This window comes from Kryptolebias marmoratus, linkage group LG13 (genome assembly GCF_001649575.2).
Source record: "Kryptolebias marmoratus isolate JLee-2015 linkage group LG13, ASM164957v2, whole genome shotgun sequence".
Taxonomy (NCBI): domain Eukaryota; kingdom Metazoa; phylum Chordata; class Actinopteri; order Cyprinodontiformes; family Rivulidae; genus Kryptolebias; species Kryptolebias marmoratus.
The window spans coordinates 19,237,144-19,263,671 of record NC_051442.1 but is presented as its reverse complement, the minus strand read 5'-3'; the positions used below and the strand labels follow the sequence as shown (position 1 = coordinate 19,263,671).

Sequence of the window (26,528 nt, the reverse complement as noted above, 5' to 3'; positions counted from 1 at the left end):
GTGGATTTTTGATGTATGGTTTTAACACAGAATTGAAACGGTTGCATCGTCTGAGCAAGGTTTTAAAAATCCAAGTTACACAATATTGTTTTTACCTGCCACCACTGGATGGTGGGCACATATTTCTTTGATTATATCTTAACATTTAGGCATGTTTCCATGTAAAATGTTTGTGTACGAATATTAGAAAGAAAATCAAAAATAAGGGATGTCTTTACCTCAGCAGATTTGTTGGAGTGTGTTTCAGATCGACTGAGAAAAGGTTTCCAACACTTTCTCCAGCTTAACTTCCCATGGAAAGTTTCACGAAAATTACTGGAAGCTTTTTTAGCCCCATTTGCAACTCCAGTTCTTTGTCTGTATTTTGATACGTTCTAATGTGGACGTTCCCACCGACTAGTGGCATGGTCTGGTTATTTGATCATTTTTGTTAGAATGTGTATAGAGAAATTAAAAATTTTAAAAAGTTAATAAAATATCCAGAGTGGTGTAGACAGGGCATAAGGCTTTGTTCTTGAAACTTAGACGTTTTAAAAACTCGTGGCCTGCGTTTTGGATAGGGTTCCAAGGTTGAGAGCGGCTTTTTGTTTGTTTTGCTTTAGTCTTAGGGACAGAACATGAAAACACGAGGGAAAATGAGCAGACACTTGTCCAGAGTCAAGCTGCGTCCTCACACACAGTTGATAAAGAGACTGACACACATTACTTCAAGGTTACATAAAAACCACCCCCTAATTTTAGCTGAGCTCCACTTCAAAGAGGTCCTGAATGAAGAGGTAAGGAGTAGCTTGGTGTATACCGACATTTCAGGGGAAAAAAGCCTTTGATCGGTGTAAGTTCCCAGTGATATCTCCTTGCAGCAGAAAACAATGCTCTTTTTACAGACATACAGTAACTACTGCAGAATAAATCTGTTTAATCTCCAGCGGTTTGCTGCTAACCCACCACCCATTCATTGGGTGCAGCGACCTCTGACCCCTGCCAGCTCACATTATTCTCACTGCCTCTTGACAGACAGAGCTATATCCACCTGTCACTCTCAATAACCAGCCCTCGTTTCCATGGAGAGGCTGCCATGACAACCAGCCACGCTGATGCAAAGGCTTCCCGCACGCCAACAAACTGCCGTGCTGGTGTCAGGAAGTCTCCGCTGCTCTTGGCAGCGCTGCGCTGTTTGTCAAAGTGGACACGTCAAACTTTTAAAACTCAACAGCCTGAATCATAAACAAGCTGAAAGCTCCAAAGAGACGAAGTACTGACAGCTCTGTGTCCTGCTGTGTAAACAACAAGGGACCACGGTTTAAATGTGCAGCTCGCACATGTTTATAATCACGCTGGCTGCTCCTAATGCCGCTCAAGGAACTGGAAAACGATTAGTGAATTAAGGTGATCTGATTTAACAACACTGAAGCATAAGACTCAGTTTTAGCTGACATTTAAAGGCATCAACTAGGCAAAGATAAATCTAAATTGTAATCACTTCCCATTTCTTGTCGTTGGGGACTCGTCAAGAACCTCTCTGTACTGTGAGAATACAAGAATTTTTTTTTTTTTAAGCGGATAACTAAAACAATTACGACCTCTGGCTTTCATCACATCCTTAAAGCCAGACTGCAGCATCTGAATGCTGAGTGTCAGCATCACTGCTATGCTGCATCACATCAAAAACTGCTGAGTCTTTCAGACATGTCGCATGCTGTTTCAATTATACTGAAGCAGCAGCAAAATCTGTATTTTCTGTAACTTTAAACATCTTCATGCTTCACAAAGAGATTCGAGAAACAAAAAAAGGCTGCAGCAGAATTTAACATTGAAGCTGGACAACCAGTCCATTTGGCTGCTTGTGCCTGGCAGACGCATCTATCAAACTAATACACAAATATTAAGCAGCGGATTCAAGTTAAAAATAGCAAACATTAAGCACAAATGTACAGAAAATCATGTACAGCTGCTGACTTCACTGTAGTATGAAAACATTAAGAAACCTAAAGTATATAGCAACCATGCCTGCACACTCAGGTAAATCATCCATGATCTGCCTGGATTGAAATTAAGTTTTGGGCAGACTCAATATTCCTGTGAATTTGAACCTCTTTGTAGATTAATGGATATAGATGCAAACAATCTGTTTTCCAACATCAAACAATCCTACAAGCACAAATATAAACGCAGCACAAAATGACGAGTTTATTTTCCAACTGTACGTACTTTTACTACCTAAATATATAAATATATTGCAAACGTATTAGTATGTATTAGTATGAGACTAAAAGAACTTCCTGACCATCAAGTACAACACATCTCATTGCTAAAAACACCAGCTCCACAGTGAAGCACGGTGGGGGCGGCATCATGCTGTGGATATGCTTTTCCATTGGCAGGAACTGATCACAGTTGAAGGATGGTCAGCACCAAATACAGAGAAATTGTTGAGGGGAAACCTGCTCAAGTCTTCCACAGACTGAGAAGATTCGTCTCCCGCCAGGACAATAACGCTAATCCCTCAGCTGAAGCAACACAGTTTTCAGTAGACGTTTTGATCAAAAAACAAGTTTAATAATAGGCAAAAGGTTGCAAACACTGTTAGACCCTCCATACTAATTAATAAATGTTTTTTCTACAGTCCCTGATCAGTCAATCTTGAATAGTATGTGTTAAGAAAACCTGAAAAAAACGGATATCTATATAAATTAAATAAAGGCAAACAGGTGTTTTCAAAGACAACAAAAAAGACACATTCTTAGATAAACTGTAAATAAATTATTAGAAAAGGCTCACTGCAGCTGAAGTGTCCCAGGAATGAAATCTTTGTAAGCACACATAAAACAGAATAAGTAACTGAACCCGAAGCTACACTCGTCCTTCTCCTTTCTACCTAAGTGAGAGTTAATGTGATTCTCCACACTGCAAAACGAGGGAAGTCAGTGCAAGGAAAAGTTACTGGTGCAGTGTGAGAATTTATTCAGGTACTTTGTGCTGCTTTGCTCAGCGCTTTTTCTCCAAAGAGAAGCAGGATTACATCACCGAATGCAGTCAGCTCCCAGTGTGTGGGCAACAGGAAGCAGAAAGCTGCAAACTGTTTCTGTGAAAGAAGCGAGGCTGCAACCACACACACAAAGACATACACTCCTACTGTTTCAGACATTTAGTGTGTGTGTGTGTTTTGGGGGGAATGACAAGATGTTCCTGTGTCTCAAGCGCCGTTCTCAAAAGATGTAAAGGAGCTCAAGCAAAACAGATGGAATTTGCCAAAGATAAAAAAGAAAGGAAGAAAAGCGTTGAAAACCAAACGGACGGCTCTTCAGCTGCCCTGCGGAGCCATGACAGCATGACCATACAGCTGTGGCTTGACAGATGTGTAGCCATTGTGTTTGTCAGAGTGTGTTAAAGCTGTACATTTGAGGTTTTACACCTCCCTGTCCTGTGATGGTGAGTTAGATAGCGACGCTGGGGAAATTAAAAACCTTCATGAATCTTTGCAGCCTGAACGCTACGACTCCACTCGTGAGCATTAAGCATTTCAGTTGCAGAAGGGGCTCAAAGCAGAGAATCAACTGTAAAAAAAAGAGAAAAAAATAAAACAACTACAAACTCAATCTGAATCTACAGCTGAAAGTCTTTGATCTAAAGCTATAAGACTGAACCTTTAATCTAAGATCTGAACGGATTAAATAAAACTAGCTTTAGTTGATGGAATGCGTATCACCCGCCATGTTGCATGTCAAAGTTTTAAACAAAGACCTCATGTTATCTGTTAGCACTTGGAATATGGAATGGGGATGACTCTCAGCTACTACCACACCAGATTCTGGTTCAATATCTGGAAAATTGGCTGAATTATAGCCACTTTAGTGTTTGCCAAGGTCGATTAGCTGTGACGACCACCCTGAATTGAATTGACTCTAAAGGTTAATTAGTTGTAAGCGATTACTGCTACAAAAGCCTTTACACCACATAATAAATCACTAATGAAGTAATATTTCTGTTCACACAATCTGCTCATAAACCTAAAACAAACTTATTGAGGAGAATTTCTTACTGCAGGCAGCTTCACCCTGGAGTTATCCCAGCTGTGATCGATCCAGACACAAATATACCCCTCAAGCACACACAGACCTTACTTCAACATGTATGTATGAAAAAGAAACATGTTCACGCATTATCGCTTCACTGGGTCTTTATAGAGTCTCGCTGCACACTGACACATTCTGATCTGGTCTGTTACTGAAGCATTAAATTAGAATTTTATTGGACAAAGAAGTCGATATCCCTGAAATATCTGAGGTGCTGAAGCGTCGTCTCGGTGCTGGCTTCACAAAATTCATGTACAACACACTCATTAGCAAGGAATTGTCAATAGTACATTCAGTACGATGTTGTCTAAACCATTAACTGCAGGTTTAGGTTTGAGATAATTAATAGGTGGAGGAGAGTGTCATGTTAAAATATCAGATTATAAAACCCATTTGCCTGCCTTGTCGGCCTGTTTTACCTCCCCAATCTGTTTTAACGCTTAATAATGATGCAGTGGAAATTTCCAAATAGACAAATAATCAAGCAAAGTTACATTTACTATGCAGAGATAACATGCAAAGCATTCACGCTGCAAAAGAGCCCTGTCACTTAAAAAAGATTTTGCTTTGTGCAAGAAAATAAATTACTAACCAAACTGAAATATTATTTGTTTAACGACATGGTCGAAGAAGAGCAAATGAGGCAAACCTTCAAGAGAACACATAATAAAGCCACGTCAAATGCTGTTAGTTACTCTGTCTTGATGAAAAACTCAAAATGTAAGGCCCCCTTCACGCTGGATGATGACCCTGCTACAGTGTAAATAAAAAAAGAAATAGATCTAGAACATGGGTGATCTTTCCAGGGTCCTGGTGACGTATTCAGGAGCAGATAAAGAATGCAGTAAGCTCCCCATTGTGCATGATAGGCCGAAACAAGGCTGCGATGGTGGATCACGGTGGAGGCAGCATATTGGGGTCCTGGAGTGGAGCGTGGTGGCGGCGTGAGGCCAGCAGGCGCCGGCGTGACACAGACGACCGAGGCAGGACTCACCCCGCTGGGCTTACGGCACCATCACGGCAACGTGTGGCCGTAGTGTCATGCTGGCGTGGTGACATCTTTTATACATTTTGACACAATCCGAAAGAGTTGTGCCAGCGTGGCTTCCGTGTGTGGTGTGATGATAGGCGTTTGTGGTAGTCCTGTTAAAACCAATTTAGTGAGTACTCCCGAGTGCAGCAAGGTCACGACTGCCTTCACACTTAAAGAGGTTTTTAAAACTAGTCACAATTCAGCCCCGTTCTAGTAGACTGTGTGGATTGATAAGAGTGCAGTGGGTCATCAGTGTGAAGGAGGCCCAATTCTGAGAAAGCTGTACACACATATGTAGATGTCACCTAAAGAGCAACTTGCCATCAGTCCAGGTGGATAAATCAAACTATTTATGAAGCGCAGATAGTGAAGATCTCAAAATATTCCAGTAGAGCAGTGCAATTTCACACTGCTGGAGGATTTGTTGTTTTTGAAACCGTTTTAAGAAGGTTACGGAACGTATAAATTTGTGATGAGACTTAAAAAAAGTGTCAATGTATCATAGACACTTTAACCACAAAGCATATCAAGAGTGACTTTTAACATAGCTGAGTTTTGTATCTGTAAATGTCTTATTTTTTGGGGTTTTTTTTAGCTTGGACATGCAAGTGTGCAAACATAATTGGGCAAAGATGTTGCTTCTGTTTCAATTTTGCAAAATTACCCTCCCATAGAAATGCTATTACAGACAAGGAGGTTTCTAATGTGATAACAGAGGGAGGTAAAAATGTAATAGCTAACTCTGATCTGTCAATGTCTTTCACAGTCGAGAAACCATCCGACTATTATCATCTCCTGGCACATAAAACCACTTTCACACCTCGCAAGCGCAGTTGAGCAAAGCTTCACATCGTGATATGTCACAAATTTTTCCAAGGCATGAATACGACACGGAACGATCCCAATATGGTTGATTTAATCAAAAATGCACATGACACTTAAAGGCCAATAGGTTCAAGGACACAATACTTACTACAGAGATGAGTAAAAAAAAAAAATTAGTTTAAAGATTCTGAGTTATCTATCCAAAATTAAAATATTACGAAGCACAGAACATCCAGATGAGGATATTAATAATATCCCCCCGCTTGTACTACAGATTATATCTTCATAAATCCACTGAAATGAGGCTTATGAAGATCCATCCACTTCACTTCCAGTGTGCAGATTGGCGCACACACACGAGCTCTTCCCTGCCAGCAGTCGGGCAGCACTGCAGCATCGTCCCTTGATTCGCCAAATGACTGACAGTTCCAGCACTGCTGCGTATCTTCATGTACCATATGCCTTGAAGCAGCAAGAGATAAGGATCCCCCCCCCCTTCATTTCACAGCCCGTGCATGAATTGTTCCCCTCCATCCAATCCCTACATCTTCCAAACCCAACCAACGTTACCATGGCAGCCAGCTACTATACATCATAATTAGCTAGCTTAAAGCCCCGAACACCACACTGCTTCCAACGACAGTGACACACAGGACTTAAGAGGTTGCATTCAAGTGCGGACACACCTCGCAAGCCAACAACAATCAGATCCAAACACCTCCAGAGCTCTCACTAATCCACCATATTTCAGAACTCACTTCCCACCTTGCACTTTTTTTTTTTTTTTTTTAAGGAGATCAATCCATTACATCCATGAAGAGCCATTCACTGCCAGCACGCCCACATTCAGCACAGTAAAACAGTGCTGTGACTCCACTGTGCGGGCACCTACGCCTCAGTGTGCAGCTCCACTCTGCACGCTCGTCCGTGGGCACGTGCTAATGGAAAGTGTAGCAAACCGTGCAGTGAAACAAAAGCGCTAGAATGAGTGAAGCTATTAAAATGCAAGTGGCTGTCAGAAGCCTTTGGGGCAGCCTGGTTAGTGATTGTGCTGTCTCTATATTGGACTCCACGGTCCAATTAAGAGAGTACAATGCAGATAAGGAGTAAGTGAGATTGAAAATATAAAAGTGGAAAAGGCCATCAAAATGTCATGCATCACATTTTTGCCCTTATGGTTACTTTATATGAAAGACAAAAAAAAAAACATTGAATATTAAAAGAGGAGCCTCTGGGATGAAATTAGGAGAAACTGTTAGGATAAAATTCATCAGAAAAAAGAAAGGACTTCACATGTTTGCACGTACTGCACAATCGAATGCAGGATCAGAAAACTTGTAAAAAAACATTTTAAAAATTCCTCCAAATATTTTGATGACACTTTTGCTCAAAAATCTGTTGGCTTACAGAGCTCCACAGAGCTTCACACCAGTGCCAAACTGGTGCGAAGGCTGCAGAGGAAGTTCATTAAAAATCAAATCAACATAATACAACAGAATAACTTTGAAATGTTAAACCAGAAATTCTACGGCAGCTTGAGCATTGACTAATGTGAAAATAATTGCACACAATTGCACCATACCATGAAGACACTTACTGTATGTACTTTACTTTTTCATTTTTTTAAACTCTTAAAACATTTAGCAGCAGTAAAATCCAGAATAACAACAAAGAAAGGGGAAGTAAGTCTGTAGCTGCAATGAATTGAAACCTTGAGTCCTGCTAGTCATGCGGATGCTCTCACAGTACGTACAGCAGCAATCAAGAAGTATGTTATATCTTTTATGCAAAATATATAAAATGTATAATAAGCCACTTAAGCTATGCATGAATATGACCTGCAGAGCTCTGACAGATTAAAAACAAAATAAATAAAATGAGTACAGCTCAGTACGTTGCTCACAAAAGGACAAAACTGACAACAATCCCATCTTTTGACTGCTTTCTGTTTTCTTTGTCTATTGAGAACTGGTGCCTAAAGCAAGGGTTTATAAGGAAAAACCTGCACAGGAGAAAAATGAATAACTACAGTGAAATGCAACATCGTCGGGCAAAATTGTAATTCTGAATCCAGTGAGCCACTACAGACATCTGTTTATAGCTGAAAGCACCAATCAGGAGCCATCTGTTAACTGCTGTTTTCTGCCAAGCGAAAACAAGGTGTCTCACATGCTTTCCTGTTTGTACACCAATATGTGTGAGTAAAAATACATGGACAGCACTCATTAATCTTTTTAATTCTAATTTCATCCGTTCATGTTCCTGTTTTCATGTTACACGTTATAGTTTAAGTAATGATTCAGATCCACGTTACGTTCTTCTATACGGCTGTAATGTTTGGGTTCAGCCATAGTCCTAATGACATCCCCATCGATCAAAAGCATCACTCCCACTTCTCTCCTCCTCTAAAGTTATGTCATCCTTTCATGTTAGCCAACCTGCTCGGAACAGACTGATGAAGGCCGGTGTCTGCAAATGTTTCCAGTGGACTGCAGCCAAAGCCTGCTGCAATGTTACAAACTGGTAAACAATGAAATAATATACCAACTATCATATATATGGGACCATCAGGTCATATGTGAATTTTGCTAACCTCGTAACTGCTTTTCTTCCACACTCTGCATGCAGATTGACACGCAAAAGCTTGACAGACATACAGGGCAACTACCAGACAGGTTGACAGACTGACTTAAAGACCAACCAACCAAACAACAGACAGACAGATACACCAACAGACCAAATGACAAACGGACTCAAAGACTGAACAAATAACAGACAGACTGCTTGACAAACATCATAGTTCGCTCTCCACAGAACTCCACTGCAATTTTGGTTTTATCCGCTGATCACTTGTGGACCGAGTTAAAAGCGACGCAACGTCTTGAACATCTCCGCACACAGCCGACAGCCTCTCAACAGCACACAAGCCAACAGGCGCTGCTGCTGACTCAGCAGACTGAAGCGGAGCCGATTTGGTGCTAGATGCTTCTTCGACAACAACAAAACAAATACAGATGTTGATGTGGTCTGAAAAGTAGCTGAATGACAAAAAGTTGGCAACAACACTGAAGCTTCTGCATCATTAAGGGTAGTTGGTTTAGAAAGATGCAAAGTAAATTTAAGAAGTAACTGAGCAGTCAAGGTGTATTTTGACAACATAAAACCAACTAGAAAACTTTGTATAACTACATTTAATGACTTGGAATATGACCTTTTTTTTGGCTAATTGGAAAAGTTTGTTTATATGTGCTTGTGTTTTATTGAGACTAAAGATTGAATCGAGTTGATGATAAATTGTTTCTGTGCATCTACCCAATGAGTCTGACCTTGCTCCAGAAGATTAAGAGATTTCTATAAAAACAGAAGTGACTGCAGTGATAAGAGACAATGCCAGGACTGATGACTGATAAACTCGAGAGAGGACATGGCCATCTTACATGATGTGTGTTGGTACATTACACACACACACACACACACACACACACTGCTACCACTACTTTAGGTTTGGGTTTATTTCAGTTTCTCTAATGTCAAAGAGCCAATCAAGTTGAACAGCATCTTTGGACCCCAACAGACTGACAACATACTGAGACCAGTGGGCTACAGCTTAGAGGGGCAATTAATCTTTAATGACACACACAAAAGCACATGTAAACAAAGGCACACACACAACGGAGACATATGCCTCCAGGTTAAAGGCACCTTGAGTTTACAGATTATTCTACAAATCGATTGAAATTACATTCAAGATTAAGGAACGTGATCTGGGCACATGTAAGAAAATCTGAGACGGGTCAGGACACATACAGCAGGTTTGCTCACCTGAGTCTTGCTGGTTGACTGGTTGTTGCTCGAGTGCATCCATCAGTCCCAGCTCATAATGGCCTCATCTTGCCTTCCTGTCTGCCCCATGCCTCCTCCTCCTCCTTTCCCCTCCCCCCCAACTCTTCCGCTACACTAACCTGAATGCCTAATGATGGCCTCTGCCTTCCGGGAGCATGTAAACACGCCGCACGCACCATTGGCTGAGGAAGAGGAGTCATTTTGAGCTGATTGGCTGGGACGAACAGGGCACGGATGGCAGAAGATGAAGAGGTTGGTGGTTACCATAGCCCTACAGCATGACTGCTGCCCATAGTAATGTGGCACACACACAAAGCTGTAGGCCCTCGGGATACGACGAGGGTCCCCACGGACTCGCAGAACACAAACACACTGAGACACATGACACACCCTCTAACATCAAGCCCAACAAAAGGATTTCTGAGCTTTTTAAGAAACAATAGCGAGACATTTGTTTAAACTTATTTTCATGAACACAAGAAAACATGCAAAGTGCCTTCTATGTTTCCATTATTCCAACATTTTATTCTTTTTTTTTTGTTAAAACAAATCCTAATCAAATATTAATGCGGAACTAAATTCACTGCTTTCTGTTCCAAGAAACGTGGCGGAAAACGATTATTGAAAAATCTAAATCACAAGAGCTTTTTAGGAAGATGCAACAACAATGGCCCATCGTAAAAAGATGGTAAGATTGCAGTAAATTCAAACAGCACAAGTAAGCAAATTATTATGACGTTGTATTAGGAAAAAAAAGTCAAAACAGCGTTTCAAGACTAAGCCAGAGAAAGCGAAGCCCATTGTTGCTCCTGAACCCTGTATTTGTTTATTTTTATTTTCACTGTCGCCAAGGCTGATAGGTGCACTTTTATACTGGGTCACACAAAGCATGCTCTTGAATCAGTCTGAGGTGCACTCTTTATTGCTACTGCAGTAGCATAAATGTAAATATCAAATAAAACATTATATTTAATACTTTAAAACAAGATTGAGAATCGTCAAACGAATCTTAAAAAGAACAATTAGTTAGGACTTTTCAAATAATAAGCTGTTGCTTTATTTAAGAACAAAAAAATTAGAAATCAAACCAGTTTTTGCTACATGTGCATTAAAGAACATTTATGTTGTGCAAATAGCGAGTTAGAAATTAATCTTTAAATTGGAAAATTTGAACTTGCTGTCTATTACATGTTTTAGAACAAAACTAGATTTATAAAATTATTACTCAATTAAAAAAATATTAACAGTTTGCACTATCTGAATGTGGCATAAAAATATGGGATTTACGACTCAGATGATGACCGTCAGAGTAATGTTTCTCTAAGACAAAACATACTGTAGGTATATTATTTCAGGTTGTCCTTAAGTATATCCATAAATTCATGGCTTAATTGGATGTTCTACACTAAAAGCTGCAATAGAAAAAGTTTATTGAGAAGTTTATTGCATAAACTGAAGAAATTTGCATTTACTCAAGCAGCTAGAGTTATCCTAACACACAGCCTGCGATTCAATTTTAAGGTCAGTTGTTTGATTTGCTCTGGCAAAATACGTTTAATCCCCCCCCCTGGACAGCTCAACCATGTTTCCACCAGGCTGACCATGTGTGATAAGGCTGGGCAAACAACGGCCACAGAGAGATGTCACCGCATGAATCAAAAATGAGCTGAGAGGTTACAAACTGTCACGTCTCTGAAAAGGTTACGTAGTGCAACATTTGAGTAGCCTTCTGCCATCAAACACCACAACCCTGGCATTTTATTAACATGAAATTAAAAGTTCCGTAACCTGGAACTCTGCAAACAGATATGTGGCGCCACTCTGAACAGCACCCTGACTAGCAGATCAACTATCTGCCCCTGCTTGTTTGCTGTATGTAAAAGAGATAGTGGAACACACTGAGCTGAGCCAAAAGCTTTATTTATAATTTACAAGCTTGTCAGTGAATGAACTCAAGCTACCATGGTACAGTAGGACCCCTGCAGGGATGCATGCAACCAAGCAGTCAAGTCAGTGTTGTGACTGAATGTCAGACCTCTATTTGACTCCTTTCAGCTGGACTCACTCGCTTGGAATGATGACAAATAAGTCATATTATTGTTTTAGTGTGCACTATAGCTGCACATTATGAGTAAGACGTTGTGGAAACGGGCTAAAACAGCCATGGCATACAACACGTCTGTGTTTTTGCATAAAATGTAGAGTCCACCTAAAGCAACAGTGTAGTATCTATTGACTAACGCGCTGCTGATGTATAGAGCTTGGTGAATGAGTAAGGTAGTGTCTCAGAGATGAAAAAAAGAACTGCACAAAAACCTCTTTGGCGAGTACTGAAAGCGTTCCAAAATTTATCGCAATCCAGCCATGTTCTAATAGGTTCTGTGGGTTGTGGAGAGCGTAGCGGGGGTCGTCATTCAGTGCGATTGGGGCCCAACGATAAAATTTCAGTCACTCATGCCATCAGATTCTTCTCCATCTGCTTTCCCAGCACCTTCATTCCGCAAAACAAAACAAAAACACATCTGGTTCAACAGCATCGTGTGACTATCGGTGGAGTGTTTTTTTTTTAGAGAGATGAACTCGAAGGCTATTACATAATCGAGAACCCTTTAACAGGCCCAAAGGGAAGACAGCGCTTGAACACAAAGCGGAGAAGCACGGCACTAAAGATGCAGCAGAAGTGATTGCATTACATAACAACGGTGCTTAAGGCTGACTCAGATGACTGTGACGGGAGCTTTGAACGTCTGTTTCTATAGCTACAGTCCGGAGAAAGGAAGGAACACGTTTGCCTATTGATCAGCACAATGGAAGAGATTAAACGGTGGGAAGACAATGATTCAAGACATAACATGAAGCAAAGATTGAATTACGCCACACAAAGCAGAACCTTCACCCTCACATTTACACACTGCGTAGCACCAGCAGCACGAACAACAAATAAGTCCACCAGTTTGAGCAGAAATTAACTTTTAACTGTGGTTTCGGAGGATTATTTGATGTGTGCTCTTCCGTATTCAAGACAAAAATTGATGCGTTTGGAAACTTTTAGATGTCTTTGATTTGCGTTTGTTGAGCAGCTCAAGAGGGAGAGCGCCAGGTCGTTTGGTCAAAATAGCTTTGTGGGGTGTGATAACAGAGATCTCCCCTTCGTTGTATTAAACAACCCACCCACCCCCCCTCCCTTCCCGTTGACCGTGTGCTGGGATGTCATCCAGAATTGCTGCGCATCCGTTTGCTGAAGCAAGGCGTGTGGCAGCCAACTAACTCCAACATTAAACACTTTAAGACAGAACTGGGACTGAGTCAAAGGCCAGCAATGATGTCCATCTATTACAGTTTATGTGCTACAGGGGAGGAAACCAGGCAAAAAAAATACAGTCCATGCGCAACCAGTACACTGTTTCCCTATATAAGCTTTATTGGTGCAATTCTGGACAAAAATGTTTGAGTATCATGTTTGTGAAGTCCAGACTATCATACAGAAAAAGATTCAAAACATTTAGTTTATGATTTGCAGCTGGTTTTGACTACTGCTTCAGCCCTTATTATCTCTTAAGAGTGTAAGAAATATATGAATTTGATATATATATTATATATGTGTGATTTTCTTCCCCCCTCTAATGTATTAAAGTTTGTCGAGATGCATATTTTACAGATATTTTCAGCATTTCGTAGCTTCTGTTAGTTCTTCACTCCCTCCAAACAGGAACCAGTTTGCTGGTCAAATATGATTTTTGGAGAACCTACAAATTAACAATACTTTATTAGTTTAACAGTTTATTCATTAAAGTCAACAAGTGATGAGTGATCAGTAAATTTATGTCTCATCAGAACATGTTTATATATGCTAGCAGTAGAAAGTAGTTCAAATGACCTGACTTTATTTGCATTGTTATGTTTTTGTGCAGTTACAAGAAATCAGTTCTGTTTTCAACCCCCCCAAAAACACACAGACAAGGGAAAAAATGTTTTCCATTGCCTCCTCAGAGCTGCACATAAAACTGATCCCTCCTTACTGTGAATCAGATTAGGAAAAATCCTCTTGACATACGTTCAAATGTAACATCTGCCCTGCCGTGCCGAGGGGACTGAATTCTGGCTATTACGTAACTCGGCTTTTATTTGATGCAACCTCAGATGCACAAGGCATGAAGCCAGCCCGAGACTAAAGGTTACAGCACAGAGTCCGTTACTGGGGCTGGGGAAGTGGCAGCAGCACTACAGTCCAGGCACTGAAGCAATGGGTTTGAATGCAAACACGCCAATAAAACACAAGTTTTCACTTAAAGGTCAAATGACAAAATTCCATCATGGAAAAAGGAAAAACATCTGAGAGGCTCAATGAATAAAAAAATAAGGTTTATTGGCATTAACAATAAGAGGGTACTATGTGCACAACAAGCCAGGTAACCTATTATATACTCCTGCTTGGAGATTTAATGAAATTCATGAGAAATACAGATGCCTTTGTTCATTATTTGGACAATCCTGCCACTGATCCACAGTCCAGTGAAAAAGCTGGGTTACAAAGCGTCTCAGTTCAGGCCGAGGGGGTGCAATTTGATAAACGTGAGGGGTCAGGAGGCAAATTTCAAAGGCCAGGCGTTTTCCTATGCAAATAATTTAAATTAATGCGATTCTGTGGGAGACCTAAGGGAACTAATAACACATTTTTATCAGTGAAATGCACACAGGAGCAAAGCGGGAGGTAGAAATTTCCTTAATAATCAACCCAATGACCACAACAAAGACATAAAACAACCAGTGTGACGTGTGATACACCAAACGGAACTGTCTAATGAGGTGGGTGGGTGAGGGTAGGGAAGGAAACTGAGACAGCAGTTTGTCAAAAAGCTTCCAAAATCAGATCATGAGCAAAAAAAAAAAAACCTTTTACCCGGCACAGATTAACTTTGTGAGCATGTGTGAGGAATACCCTTGAGACTCTGATCAACCTCCCAGACAGGCAATAAAAGGGAGCAAAAGAGACAAAAAAAAAAAAAAAAAAACTACGCTGTTTTTCTCTGTGAAGTAAAATAACACACACTCTAATTGCACAAACACACAAATTGTCCTTTGGGAGTCGACTACTTAGATGCTGACTGGACAAATGGCGCAGCAGATGACTAATGAGAAGTCTTGGCTGGAAATGTTGTTACCAGTCTGACTGTGCTGAATATTCTGCACCCTCCAATAATAGATTTTTATTTATTTTTACTAACTTCTATTAAAGGCACCAATGCATAAGCAAATGAAGAACCCTTATTATGAGTCACCCATTATTCTTCTGTTTCTGTCGGGATTTTAGATTCACTACACCTTTTCTCTTAAATCAAATAGAGTTCAAAGTGCACACAACCAAACTCTCATTGACTTACATTATATCTGAAATCCAGTTTTTTCTTAAAAACAAAGTGCCTTTTTACTTGTCGTATCTCTGTAGACATGAAAATGGACATGTCCAACGACCACATGCGTCTTCCACTTATGGTTCTGGAATTTCTTTCTGTAAGACTTGAAGCTTTCACCAAATTTTGCGCTTAATTTCTATTTCTTGTAGTGTTTCGTTGCATTTCAAATCTCCCACTGACAGCGCAAATGCGGGGCTATTATTAAAATACTCTGTGGCAATTTAAATCAGTTGTGGGGCTAAACAGGGCGACTTCAGCCTCTCGGGGGAGCGGTGTCGCTGTGGCTTTGAGCATTTACTCCCACTCTGTTCTCAGAGTTCAGGACGTGTGGTCACTGCTTAACATACACAGGGCCATTAACACATCGTCAGTGGCTGGAGAGGACGGGATGCAATTACACTCCTGTGATAGTGATTCGCAAGAAAACGGAGGACACTTTAGCTGTGATGGGGTCAACGTACCACTTACAACCAGCTAGGAGCGAGCTTCCGCTTTTTGGCCTGTTATTTGTATGTCACGAGCCTTAAAGGAGCCGTTTCAATGGCCGTGCAGAAAGGAAATACACTTAACAGCAGTCCTGGAAATGTTCCGGTGCATTTATGATTCGCTGAGCAGGAGGAGGACACTTCAACTACCCCGCATGTGACAGCTGACTTGAACAAAACAACCACTTAAAGTGGAGCCCTTTCAGATCTGGTTTGTTGTTATTTTCCCTTAAATCCCGTTTTTTTTTTCTATTTTTATTATGATGCAACCACATCTTTTCACCTAAGAAGTGTCTTATTATAGGGTGGATTTATAAAACCTTAATATTTCAATAGCATAATACCCAAAATGTCATTTATATTAACATATTTGAATAACAATACAGGGAAAAGTGTTTCAGTTCATATTAAACTCTTCATTATGGTGCTTAATTTCATATGCTAAGCTCCACATATTAAACTCTTTGATATTGTGTTTTACAGTAAATCCCATTTTGAAAATGCCCAATTTCATGCTCCTACCACATTTTAGGCATCTCAGAAATCGTACGAGCCTTTCAAACTGCATAAGGCAAAAAGAGAAACTCAAAAAAAAGGATCAAGACAGAAGGTTTGTGTTTTTCCTCTCATCATATGAAAGCCTGGATCAAGTCGGTTATGATGCTAAAAGCTGGTTTCTTCGCATGAGGTGTTACATTTGGAACATAATTTGCTTCTGTTCACAGTTAAACCAGAGCAAACGGCACAAATTTGTCCCGCCCTGTCCGATCCCTGGTGAGAAAAATTCATTATCACAGCTACACTGACCTGATCTGTTTAAAAAAAAAAAAAAAAAAAACAGACACCAGAGTAGCTGAAAATATCCAGCTCTGTGATCTATCCACTGTCACACCGTACGACAGAGGACTGATGTCATGAGAAACGAGCAGATGTTTCCAGACTGAAACCGCTCCTGCTACATGTGAACGTGGACGCTGCAAGTCAAAGTTGCAAACTCCTAATACATTTTGTTGGCAACTTTAACGCTAAATGCTTTTGTTTATGAAAAATAAAGATTAAAAAAAGCATCTTGACGAGCACCAACCATGAGCACAGCTGTAACTGGAACACTTTGCTGCACATTTAAGTACATAGTGCAAATTCTGAAATCCAGTTCACTCTGTATGTGAAAGCCCGAGATATTTCACAGTGGATCTACAGCGTTTACATCATGTGCATTTAGGAATCTATATTTAAAATGCTACAATGTTTGTTTGCAAAGGTAACAGTTCTTTCAATTTGATTTTTTCTTCATTGACTGAAATACATGTGGAATTATTTTTTGTTTTGTTTTTTTTTATTCCTTTACACAAAAAAGTCACTTGAAAGCAAAATTTAAATGAAGAGGTTTGGACTAAACATTTCAGTACATTTTAAATCTACAGAAACAGTGAAGTACCCCTAAATGGCATTAGAAAATTGATTTTTTTTTTTTGTAGAAAATACTGATTCATATATTGTTCTGTCTAATTATAAATCCAAATCACCTTGTGTTGTTACAGGTCATTCAGCAGTAATCAGGCTCGAACTGCTGCTCATATAATTTGCACGACGTAAATGTTTCCTACAGACGACTCCTGCTTGTTTGACCTAAAGCAGCGTCCATGAACAGACTCTTTCTGGGTCTTTAGGTTCAGATTTTATGACTGAGTCCATCCCAGTTTCAAGTCTGGGTGTGGCAAAAAAAAACTGAAAAACACTAAACGAAAACTTGAAGACATCTTTAGTACATCGTATGAACCTGATTATTATCAGACGTATTATTATTATTATTTCTCCCACTGAAGATTAAACTCACAAACATTCACAATGTGACTCAATTAGTGGAGTAACCGGGAAAATCTGGTTTATTACAGTTTTGCACTGATAAAACTAAGTCAACATAATAATCAGATGAAGAGTTTGCAGGGGAGGTTTGTTTCTACAGGCATCGTTTTAAAAGTAAAGCAGAAAAGTTGATTATCTCCTGTTGACTCTTCTTTTAGTGCACAACTCTTTTGGCGGCAGTTCTGCCACGCAGCGGTATGATTTTCTCCCAGGCAGTGTTGACAGTTCAGGCAGCAGCACCGGTATAAACAGCAACAAACACTGTTGAGCTACAGGCTACAGGCACCGACAGTGACACGCAGTAGTTTGAGCAAAGCACACTGACTAATGTTTGCCAGATTTGCAACGAGGTGTTCTGACAACATTTTCTTTAACTATTTTAGTCCTTCTGGTTTCAGAGTCTAACTACAACGAAACTGTCATGATTGTTAACAGATCTGGATGTCGACCGATACGAGTTTTTCTACAACTGATGCCGATAAAAGATCTTCAGAAATCAGTTCAGCCACCAAGTTTTCTTTCTGCAAATATGTTGGGTTTTTTTCCCCTCAAGAAACTAAATATAACAATACCTACCTAAATAAACATACTTAAAAACCATTAGAAAAACTTGTGCACTTAAAATAATATATAAAAAAGGCAGTTTTGCTTAAAACATGAAATCGTAGACCACAGTAAGCTGGATGTAGCAGCTGCTGCTGCATCTTCAATTTCCTGTTTGATTAAATATTACAGGCACGGCTGATTGCACTGTCTTTTTTTCTTAAAGTGGCCAAATATTAGTCTATTAAAATGGTGGTCTGATTAATTACTCTGTCTAATTATAGCAGTCTGGTATTTGTTTACAGCATGTTAATGCCAGGAAGGTAAAGTTCCCCCACGTTGGTACGCAGTTACAAACGACCCATTTGTGAAAGGTTCACTTGTGTTTTATTGTTCATATTACAGACATTTTGTGTCTTGTTTGTTCATGTTGCTGTTAAACGCTGAGACAGTGAGAGAACGACTAACATCTCATATTGCTCTTGGCCTGATTTTGAGTATTTTATTTGCTCATTCTGAGTCAGGCTTTATGAAAATGCATCGTTAGTTTAGAAACAGGACCTGTTATGAGTTCAACAAAAAGTGGTCCCGTTATTTTTCATATGTGGGTTAAATGGCATCTCCAGTTCAAACTTCCTGTGATGGTCTGACTGTACTGTAATGCTACAATTATTTGAATGTTTCTGTGGGTAGGGCATTTTTAAGTTAATTTATAAATGTAGATTTTTGGTTAGTGGTAGTTTATGTTATTGTCTTTTATTTTATTTAGTTATTTTTTTTCTTAATTATTGTATTGGCACATGCTACGGAGAGTCCAGAAAACTTACCAACGCCAATGTTTGTGTTATGTTAATCTGGATTATAATTAATTATTTTTCTTTATGGAAAACTAATAAAGTTTAAGTCATAAAAAAAAGAAACATGACCTGTTGGTGTGTGGTCAGTCCCTTGTTTTGTACTCTTTATCTTTACTGTTGGCAAGACCACCTAAATAAATGTTTTATTTTGACTTTCCAGTTTACGTGCATCTCATTTTGGAACAGTTCTGAAAGATTTTAGAAGAACTTCGGAGACGGAAACAAAATCCATTTCTGTTGTTTCGTTTACCCCCTCCGTCCCCCTCAGGAGATCACGGCGCGGTAACACCGGTGACACAGCGGGGGCGAATCCCGAGAGGCGGTGACATGTGCCCAAAACTCCCAGCAGACACAAAGCAGCTCAGTAACACGAACGGAGAGAATCCCAGCTGCACCTCATCGGATGTGGCTTTTGTTGCAAAAAAAAAAAAAAAAGCATCACGCGGTAGCTGCTCCGGATTACAGCACGTTAAAACCCATTGCTTATATTCTAATTTGTAGATATTGTGTTTGATAATGAAAGTGGAACTAAAAAAAGAGGAAAAAAGAAAAACGAATCTAGGTCAGGTGGGATTTAGGTGATGAAGTAAAGGGAACTGTTTGTCCATTGTGTTTGCTTCCTTTAGTCAGAGCTGCCAGCTGATCTGAAACCAACCCACAGCAAAGTTTGGTGTGTCTATCTGCAGCACAGCATGAAGAAAATAATAAAACCCTGATTAAAAATTCAACATCAAACAGTTTGCGTCTTTAATGGATGGAACACAAAGTTCTAAGTTGAGCTTGTTAGCATGACTCATGCTATAAATGTCTGGGCTCTCTCCTGTTTCTGTGCCCACATTAAAAAAAAAAAAAAAAACATTGCCTGAAACCAGCAAACAAGTTTTTTTTTTTCTCCCCTTTAATTGAAAGTCTTAAAAAAAATACCAAGTGATCACACCGTGTCCGCGAAGTGGCATCACATGAGGAGGAGGAGGAGAGGCAGGGAGAGGGATAAATGAGGTAAAGCTGAATAAGAAAGGCGTGGAGTGGAGACGAGTAAACAGATGGACGGAGAGAGATACGTACTGCTGTAGAGAGTGTCGATCCAGGAGAGCCGGGGCAAGCCGTGAGCACTGAGGGGCTCCATCCTTTACTCTCCCGATGTCTTCCTGCTCGTCCTGAAGCCTCTTCTCCTTATCCTCGAATAAAGCCCTTTATCGCGCAGGATAAGGCGAAAAGGAGCATTTGGGGGAAAGACGAATTCTGAAGTCTAAAAGGCACCCCGGGGGTCCAACAGGCTGACAGCGAGCGAGCTGAAGGAGTGTCGGAGATGTGTGTGTAGGTCTGTGTGTGAGAGAGAAAACAAGAGGCTGGAGACGAACACCGCCAACCGTTGCTAGGGGAAGGGAGAAGCTCTCTCTCTCCCTCTCTCTCTCTTTGGCTTGCTCTCCAACTCCCAACCACCCCTCCTCTTCCTCTCAATTCGGAGCGAACGCCTCATCTGCCTCGCTCTCGCAGCCTTCAGAAGCTGTGTTGAACGGCAGTCAGCCTAAAAGGTTTCATCCAAGCGAACAGAATCTCTGTGCATCTTCCTGCTTTTTAGTAACCCAACTCAACTAATCAACTAATATCTCCGGGAAACCTTGAGCTTTACGTTCCTTTTGTGCACGCAAATAACCGATTTGTGATCTTTTCGTGTCCTTCCAGATTCAGGACACGTGCACGTCACCGAGGTTTTAACATCATCGTTGCATTAACCACCGAGAACAAGCAAAACTTCTTGTAAACCAAACAACTATCTGTTACAGTAGAAGATCTTAAGTTACTTAACAAAAGAACTAAACACAATATATCAAACATTGAGTGAAACCATAACATCTTATGTACCAATATTGCAATGGATTTCAATACTTGGCAAACTGAATGCCAAAAATATAAAATGGCAATGTTGAGGGAGGTGGTGTCATCTTGATGACAGAATGTGGATTTATTGCGTCATGGCAATATTATATGAAAATAATGTTTTCCTAATCAAGCCCTAGCCACACAAGAAAAAGCCCATTGAACGCAGGTTGTGCCTCTCTGGTCTGTGGTCGATTTAACATGCATCTCGATTCACTGTCAACGATCCGATACACAAGCAGCAACAATCAACACAACACAATGAGAGTTTTGACTCAACACATTGAGATTCACTGAGATTTTTACAACCTAATAAAGAAATGACTGCTCTCAAAGGAGTCTTATTTTGAAATGACCCCTTTATGAAACCCAAGTCACAATTAACAAACAAGACATAAAAATGAAGCCTGGTGCAAAGTTTAAAACCCGTGTGTAACCAACACACCTTTCAGTAACTCCACAGTGAGCAGCAACATGGATTCCATCATATAAAAACATTATAAAATGTTTTTTTTATATTATCAATAAATTTGTAGATTTGTAAAGTATTTTAGTTGGTTTTTTTACGTCGCCCTGGCACAAGATTAGGCTGTAACCGTGGCAACGATGACAGCTGGCGCGTGTAGGTTTTCCACGTTGACGCGCCCGAGTTATTCGGCGACATGACAACATTAACAAGTCAGCTGAGGACTGGAAACACATTCACCTGCAGCCCTGTGAGCACGAGAGCGCTCTTCTGTCGGTCATTATCAGAAAGGCCGCTAAGAAGGAGGTGACGTCGCAGGGGCAGAATCTAAATGTGCAAAGGAAGGTCACTATGACACTGTTTTTACGTGAAATCAGGATAATTCTGTTGAGTTTCAGCTTTTTGCCTACAGGACAACAGCGATCAGATTCTCTGACAGCAAAACCTTTTTAAACCAGGTCTCAGAGAGGAGGTTTTTCTAAACTCCTGGCATCATTTCACAGAAAAACACGAATTACCTGAAACAGAAAACTTAAATCTTTTTAGATTTAAAATTTTAAGTAATGCGTAGCAGCAACCCAACCTCGCCGTCAGTATAAAGGAACGTTCCTGTATTCAGCGTTTTGGATGGAACGGTTCTCATGCTTGAGACTGAAGCGTCTGCGTGTGTCACTTTACAGCGACAGCTAGTGGCCTGGCATAGAAACTACAGCGAGTTCAACGTCTTTTGCCGTCTCATCCTAACAGTGATTGTGATCAAAGCATTACTGTGTGAACGGGTAATGTTTTTGCAATCGACGTTGGAAAATCGAACATTTTCTGATCGTTGCCGTGTAAACTGGGCCTTGGAAAACTGAGGTTTCAAAACTGAGAAGAGGGAGCAATATGTGTTTATTTCGCCCCAAGTCAAGCATGAGGCGCATGTGACTAATTTCCTTGGAGACAGCTGAAGCTGAGAGGTATAGAGACACCTTTTAATCCAGGGTGAAGGCAGCTCAATAAAAATGGCTGACAGTGACATTTTTACTATGTATTTTAACTCAGTCATTTTGATGTTACTGTCTTGTTGCCTTTAGGTTCGGGTATAAAATGTGATGAAGTAAAACAGGTTTAAGTTGAAATTTTATTTTATTTTAAACCACAGTGCACATTCTGCTTCACTGTCAAAAAGTAGAGCAGCTTAGGTTCACAAGCAAACAACTGTAGGCCAACAGAACAATCTCTTTTAGTTGTAAAATGTAAACAAAAAAAAAAAAGAGATTTGCTTACCACTAGTTGTTTTGGCCATTTGACATTTTAGAAATCAAATTTATACATTTGAATATCAAGTTTAAGAACCCTGTGCTACATTATAAAAAAAATAAAACACGTTGGCTCTTTTTCCTGGAATATTAGTTAATCCATGTGATCAGGTTGAAGCTCACTTTTAGTGTTTGTTGCTGTTTATGCTGACACTGCAGACCTCCTTAACAGTAGGTGTCACTAATGAGGTAGGTACTGCAACCAGAAGGAGAGTTGAACACAAAAATAAGAGTTTTTTTTAAGTGGACACTTGTAGAAACAAACCTGCTTACAGACTTTAATAATTAAATGGATCAAATTTTATTGGTCTAACGACGTATCGAACCAAAGCAGAGATTTACTCCCAGAACTGAATCTGTGCGCAGCTGCTCTACCTTTCAGATCACATCTTTCTTGTGCGCATCCATGATTCGCTATGAAATCGGATGATGTTCACATCTTTACATTGTACCCACAGATTCACAACTTGTTTCCTAAAGAGTCTGCAACATCGCTCCACCACACTCGCTTACGGAGCAGCTTTTTTGCATTTTCATGCTCTCAGCTGGACAAGAAGGAGCTGGAAGATGAAAACTAAATTTTAATCTTTTTTATTATTATTTTTTAAGCCCAATTAGTAGTTTATGGGAGTTCTGAATGTTTAAACATGGCACTCAAAGCTTATTGTTCCCATACATTTAATTGGAAGGAAGACTCAACCAAATATTCTTATTTAAACAGCTTTAACACAATACAATTGTATATATTAACTAAATCAGCCAGCTTGCATTAAGGATGAACTTTCTAAAGGTCTCTGAAGACGTAACAGCAGTTGCTGCATTAAACATCGTGAGCTCGAGATCACTGACACTTGAACCGCCCGACACAATGAGGAGCTCTGTATGAAAACACAAGTCAGTCATTCAGTTCAGGGAGAAACTGAGAGCGACTGACTGTACGGTTCATGTGTCATGTTTTGAGCTAGTCCCATCCTCTGTGTTCCCGTGGCAACTCGCTGTGGTCCACTCATCGACACACACATGCACACACACACACAGGAAGAGCGTGTAAGTGGAAAAGTGGCTGGAAAGGGCTGAACATTAATGTACTTTGGCAGCTGTATAAAAAATACAGTTACAGAGTTGTTTTTAATTTATTTCTCTTTGCATATGTTCCATGTATGCAAAGGAAAACTGTCCTGGATTTTCATTTTTTAGAATATATTTGAAATCTTATCTAAATATTAAAGAATATCTGCATCAGAAATGGGCTATTTGGTTCTCCTGTTGCATCCTGTTTCCAGGGATGGGAAAAAAGGGGCTGACGGCACCACACCGTTTCCTTTTTATCAGGTCAAACACTTCGTGTTTATGAACACGTGTTTTACGGAGGAGGGCAATCACAGACGAGCGCCATGGCCGTGGCAACAAAGCCCTGACAAGAAACCTTCTCCTCAAACCTCGTACGGGCCCACTCCTCCCCCTTCATCCTCATCTAACCAAGGATGGGGGGGGAAGGCGGGAGGGCTCGGAGAGAGAGAAAACTTCAATTAGGACACAAAAGATGACAGGAGGAGCCCCAGAACCGCTCGCACCCCCCTCTTTCCTCAGCCTTCGGAGGCAGCGGGGCCTGAGCGCTGCTTTGTTTCGCTGCCAGCTGAGGGGACGTACGTGTAGTCAATAACAGGGTGTTCAAAGAGTCCATCTAGGCAGAGGTTTAATCTGTATCTGTGTCTCCAGGCGTTTAATGTAGGACTATTAGTGGATGTAACTACGGTTTAGGATCAGGAAGAGTTAGGTTCACACAGAGGAAGCAGATGAAGAAGCTGGGGTTTGGCAAGTGCCACCTCATCAAAAATAGATTGATGGAGACATTTGTCTCCTTTGTCCTAAATCTGGGACAAAAAAGATTAAAAAAAAAAAAAATCAGGATTCCCCACACACAAACCTGAAACCTAATTTAAACTTTTGAGAGCAAAGCCGACCATCTCTACCTCCTAAATACCTCATCATTCAAAGACAACAGCCAAACAAAGAACACACACATAAAACACACGCACACACACACCAAGGTGCAGGTTAGGCTTCCAGGAGCGTCCCATACCTGCATCTGTCAAATATTAATGAGCAGTCAAGCTGCGAAGAAAAAAAAGGGTCATTAACAACCGTCTCTGCCGCTGTTTGGCACCACCTCAAGCCCTGAAAACAAACAGAGACGACAATCGGCTCAGGCACTGAGGAGAACAGCTGAAGTATCATCTGGCTGCAGACACTGGAGGGGTGCTGGGTGGGGATGGGGTTATTTTAACACCGAGTTCAATACATCCGAAACGGTTCATTCTTTGTAAAGGTCAACAACATTCAAGACTGGTGCTTCACACTTTGTGTGTGTGTGTGTGTGTGTGTTGACATTAAAGCAGAGGAACTGGGACGGATAAGATAAGTGAAAGAATAAGATATCGACTTCAATAAACCCTCCAAGATGTTCCAAATGTCATCATGAAGAAATTGATTTTTTTTTTTTTTTCCAAGGACAGAGGACGGGTTTTCTTGGATTAACACGTTTCCGTTTAACCACACGTTATCAAGATTTTTAAAAAAGTCAATAAGTCCTTCAACACAGCATGAAACACAGGCCCCATACACTCTACTACGCATCAAAATTAAAGCTCCGTTTATGGTGGATCTGAGTGGGCAGGAGATGCGGAGATTTAACAGAAACAGTGGCATAGCTGCCGATTTTGCAGATGCCCACTATCGTTTTGTGCCTAAGAAACCATCACAACAATGGAGCCGGAGTTTTTTTATGGACACTTAAAAAATCTATGAAAACTTGTTCTAGTTTTTAGTATTTTACTGTTTAATTTGGCACCTTAATTTTATTGTTTTTAGCACACTGTATTATTGTTCTGATTGTTTTTATTGTTATATATTATCATCTCTATAAAACAAACAGGTCCTTGTGTCACTCATGTCTTACCTGAATATTTTTTTTCTTCTGTTTTTACAGATTTTTCTGCACTTATATCACTTTATCCTGAACCTATTGCCATTAAACCTTTATCGTGTGTTGAAATAATTAATAAATGGCATGAAATTGTAAACAATTTACAAAAGAAGACAATTGTTTTGGTAAAATCTTTTGCCAAGTTAATAATGTTCCTTCTCTGTATTCGCCAACATGGACCTTCTCGCCACCTAGTGGCGCAGCAGGGGTATTTCAGTGTTTTTTGTTTAAATCGTGTGAACAGAAGAAAAAAAAAACTAAAAGCAGAAAAACTGTGCCTTTAAAAGAAACATCCTTTAAAAAAAAACATATCCAAAGCAGTGTAGACCGCTGAAAATAAAAATAAAACCTGAGCTGACGATCAATTCATGACAAGCAAACAGTATGTTAAGGAAAATGACTTGACAACTTTCAGACATAATGTTTCAAAGCAAACAAAACAAAAATCAGTTTGATCAAACTAAAACGTGACTGATGAAAACAATAAATCACTTTGTCTCTGCTGATCTCATTAAGATGAGGTGTTAATCTTCTCCCGTGGATTAAGGGATATTCACAGCTATAATCTACAAGCTGCAAACTTTGTTTAGAAAATGAATATTCGGCCATGAATATTCCTGGCTGCTCCTTTTGTTCTTATTGGTCAAAAGAAAAAGAAATACAGCTACGTTATTGAAAATGTATGTTTAAAAATTGTATCCTGATGTTTCAAGATATAAAACAATGAGTTCCCATCATAAAAGCCGGAGGAGGTTGGTGTTAGAGCTCCCAGTGGTGTGAGTGTGTACATGTGTAATTAGACAGCGCAGCACACCACTGGCCAATCAGACGGCCCCCCTACCCTGATCTACCCAGATACCCCTGCCCCACCTCGCTACACCAACCCCACCCACGTTCAGTGCTTTTAGCCCGACATGTCATCCACAGCTACAGGCCTGGGGCATGATGGGTGATG

General features: G+C 40.2%; 1 protein-coding gene across 2 annotated transcripts in view; it reads right to left on the bottom strand.

Annotated features, from left to right (window-relative positions):
* The window catches only part of abr (ABR activator of RhoGEF and GTPase), a 133,635-nt gene that overhangs the window by 86,452 nt on the left and 20,655 nt on the right, over positions 1 to 26,528 (bottom strand). The window contains exon 1 of one of the 2 annotated variants that reach the window (XM_017412600.3): positions 20,005 to 20,285. The exons of the other annotated variant lie outside the window; for it this stretch is intronic. Coding sequence (XP_017268089.1) covers positions 20,005 to 20,065 — 61 coding nt within the window. The 5' untranslated portion in view covers positions 20,066 to 20,285. Of the gene's footprint in view, positions 1 to 20,004; positions 20,286 to 26,528 lie in introns of those variants that run through there. 2 annotated transcript variants of the gene reach the window in all.